The 2818-nt window shown below is 69.9% G+C and overlaps 1 protein-coding gene across 1 annotated transcript in view; it reads left to right on the top strand.

Moving 5' to 3' along the window:
- Positions 1-2818, top strand: part of POLRMT (RNA polymerase mitochondrial) — a 14187-nt gene that overhangs the window by 9254 nt on the left and 2115 nt on the right. The window contains exons 9-14 of the mRNA XM_077760635.1: positions 32-48; positions 158-382; positions 511-1299; positions 1673-1795; positions 2057-2179; positions 2417-2596. Of these exons, the coding sequence (XP_077616761.1) occupies positions 32-48; positions 158-382; positions 511-1299; positions 1673-1795; positions 2057-2179; positions 2417-2596 (1457 nt within the window). The remainder of the gene's footprint in view (positions 1-31; positions 49-157; positions 383-510; positions 1300-1672; positions 1796-2056; positions 2180-2416; positions 2597-2818) is intronic.

Below are 2818 nucleotides of genomic sequence, written 5' to 3'. Positions count from 1 at the left end.
ACACCCAGGTGAGGCCCGCGGGGGGGCCGGGGGGCCTCGGACACCCAGGTGAGGCCCGCGGGGGGGCCGGGGGGCCTCGGACACCCAGGTGAGGCCCGTGGGGGAGGGCGAGGCTGGACCACTACCACCAGCCCCTGACCCACTTCCCCATCCCCAGGTGGCGGTGCCCTGCCTACCACGGCAGTACTGGGAGACGCTGGGGGCGCCTGAGGCCCCCCATGAGCAGCCCTGGCCCCTGCCTGTGCTGGTGCAGCTGGGCAAGCAGCTGGCCGAGATGCTGGTAGAGGTGGTGCGCATGCCCGGCAGCCTGGCCGCCCCCCAGGGCTCCTGCACGCTCATCCCCGTGCTGTATCACGTGTACTCCTTCCGTAGTTTCCGCCAGGTGGGCCCTGCAGGAGGCTGGGGGCTCCGGGGGCTGCGGGATTCCCGGGGCTTGGGGTGCCCTCTGCCCACTGTGCGTCCACTGGGGCGATCGACCTCTTTATCTGTATGTGCCCACCTTGCCCCCAGATTGGGATCTTGAAGCCCCACCCAGCCTTCACGCAGCTGCTGGTGACCGCAGCGGAGCACACGCTGACCTTTGAGGCAGCCGAGGTGCCCATGCTGTGCCCGCCAGTGCCCTGGACGTCACCGTACACAGGCGCCTTCCTGCTGAGTCCCACGAAGCTCATGCGCTCCCTGGAGGGGACCACGCAGCACCAGCGCCTGCTGGACAGCTGCCCGCCCGCCGAGCTGCACGGCGCCCTGGATGCCCTCACCCAGCTGGGCAACTGCGCCTGGCGCGTCAACGGGCGTGTGCTGGACCTGGTGCTGGAGCTCTTCACCGCCAAGGGCTGTCCCCGTCTGGGTGTGCCCGCCCCGCCCTCTGAGGCGCCCCGGCCGCCCGAGGGCCGCCTGCCGCCCGGTGCCTCACCTGCCCAGAAGGCTGAGCTGCGGCGGGAGCTGGCCCGCTGCCTGAAGATGGCGCGGGAGATGCACAGCCTGCGGTCAGATGCGCTGTACCGCCTCTCGCTGGCCCAGCACCTGCGCCACCGCGTCTTCTGGCTGCCCCACAACATGGACTTCCGCGGCCGCACCTACCCCTGCCCGCCCCACTTCAACCACCTGGGCAGCGACCTGGCGCGGGCCCTGCTGGAGTTTGCCCAGGGCCGCCCGCTTGGCCCCAATGGCCTCGACTGGCTCAAGATCCACCTGGTCAACCTCACTGGGCTCAAGAAGCACGAGCCGCTGCGGGCCCGCCTGCTTTTCGCCAATGAGGTGATGGAGGACATCCTGGACTCTGCGGACCGGCCCATGACGGTAGGGGTGGGGAGGGCGGTGTCTGGGGCCCTTTCCCCCTCGTTTCTGTCTCCCCCGGCCTGCTCCCTGCGCCGGCTACCCCGGCCCCTCCCTCGGCACAGACTCCTGGCATCGTCCTTCCTTGGCCCCAGTCCCTCAGCGGCTCTGCCGCCTCTCCCTGCAGGTTAGCTCTTCTTCCAGAACCTTCCCCATCCCTGTCCTGCTCACTCAGGGCTGTTCCCGGGCGTCCCTCCCTGCCCATGGCTCTTGTCGCCCCTGCTGTTCTGGGGGGCTCTGTCCCAGCCTGTCTGCCCTAGCCAGGCTGGCTTGAGCCCCACTCTGACCCCACCAGGCTCGGGGACTCTGGCCCCGGCCTCATGCTGCCCTCCCTCAGGGCCGGAAGTGGTGGATGGAGGTGGATGAGCCCTGGCAAGCCCTGGCCTGCTGCATGGAGATCGCTCGGGCTGTGCGCGCTCCCGACCCCGCTGCCTACGTTTCCCATTTCCCGGTCCACCAGGTGAGCCAGCGGGGCCCCTGCCTCGGGGTGTGCTTGGCTCAGGGTGGCTCAGCTGGAGGTGTGAGGTCGCAGAAGTGCGGGCGTCTAGCCTCTCTGCAAATCCCTCTCGTGTGTTTGGCTGGTATCCCCTTGCGGGGGCCGGGCTATCGATGCGGCTGGCCCTGCAGTGTGACCTGGCTCAGCGGTGCTGTGAGCGGTGCCCGGGGCACCCTGGAGCACTCTGTCGAGCCCCGGGGTCCCTCACCCTCCTGTCGGCCCCAGGACGGTTCCTGTAATGGCCTGCAGCACTACGCTGCCCTCGGCCGGGACAGCATCGGGGCCGCCTCCGTCAACCTGCTGCCATCGGACGTGCCGCAGGATGTGTACAGCGGAGTGGCCGCACAGGTGGGCGCCGCGTCCCCCGCCCGGCCTCACGCGCAGGGCCTCTGTCCTGTGAACACTTGGATCTGCAGGTCGCGTGGCCCCTATCACCCGTGATGGGACCGGGCAGTCAGGGCGGGCTTCCCTGAAGGAGGTGTCAGAAGAGGGACCTGTGGGGTCCCTGGGAGGAGGAGGGGCTGCCGGGCGGGGTGGGAGGGGGAGGGTGTGTGCACCCCCCCGCTGACCCCGACGCCTGCGCAGGTGGAGGTGTTCCGCAAACAGGATGCCAGACGGGGCGTGCGGGTCGCCCAGGTGCTCGAGGGCTTCATCAGCCGCAAGGTGGTGAAGCAGACGGTGATGACCGTGGTGTACGGGGTCACCCGCTACGGGAGCCGCTTGCAGATCGAGAGGCGCCTGCGGGAGCTCAGCACCTTCCCCCAGGTGCGCCTGCTGGACGCTTGGCTCCGTGGCGATGTCGGGATTTCCACAGGCCCCGGCCCAGCGACTCCCCGGAACAGCTGGCCACTGGGCAGGAGCAGCCCTGGGGTGGGCCCCCCGCCCCCCAGCCTCGGGCTCCCGTTTCTCCCTCTGAGAGATGGTGCCAGGCTTCTGGGTTCTTAGACGGTCCTGGGAGGCCGTGGGCCTGGGAGGAGGTGGGTAGGC

Source organism: Crocuta crocuta, unplaced genomic scaffold, assembly GCF_008692635.1.
Source record: "Crocuta crocuta isolate KB4526 unplaced genomic scaffold, BGI_CrCroc_1.0 scaffold443, whole genome shotgun sequence".
Taxonomy (NCBI): domain Eukaryota; kingdom Metazoa; phylum Chordata; class Mammalia; order Carnivora; family Hyaenidae; genus Crocuta; species Crocuta crocuta.
This window is presented reverse-complemented; position numbering and strand designations above follow the sequence as displayed.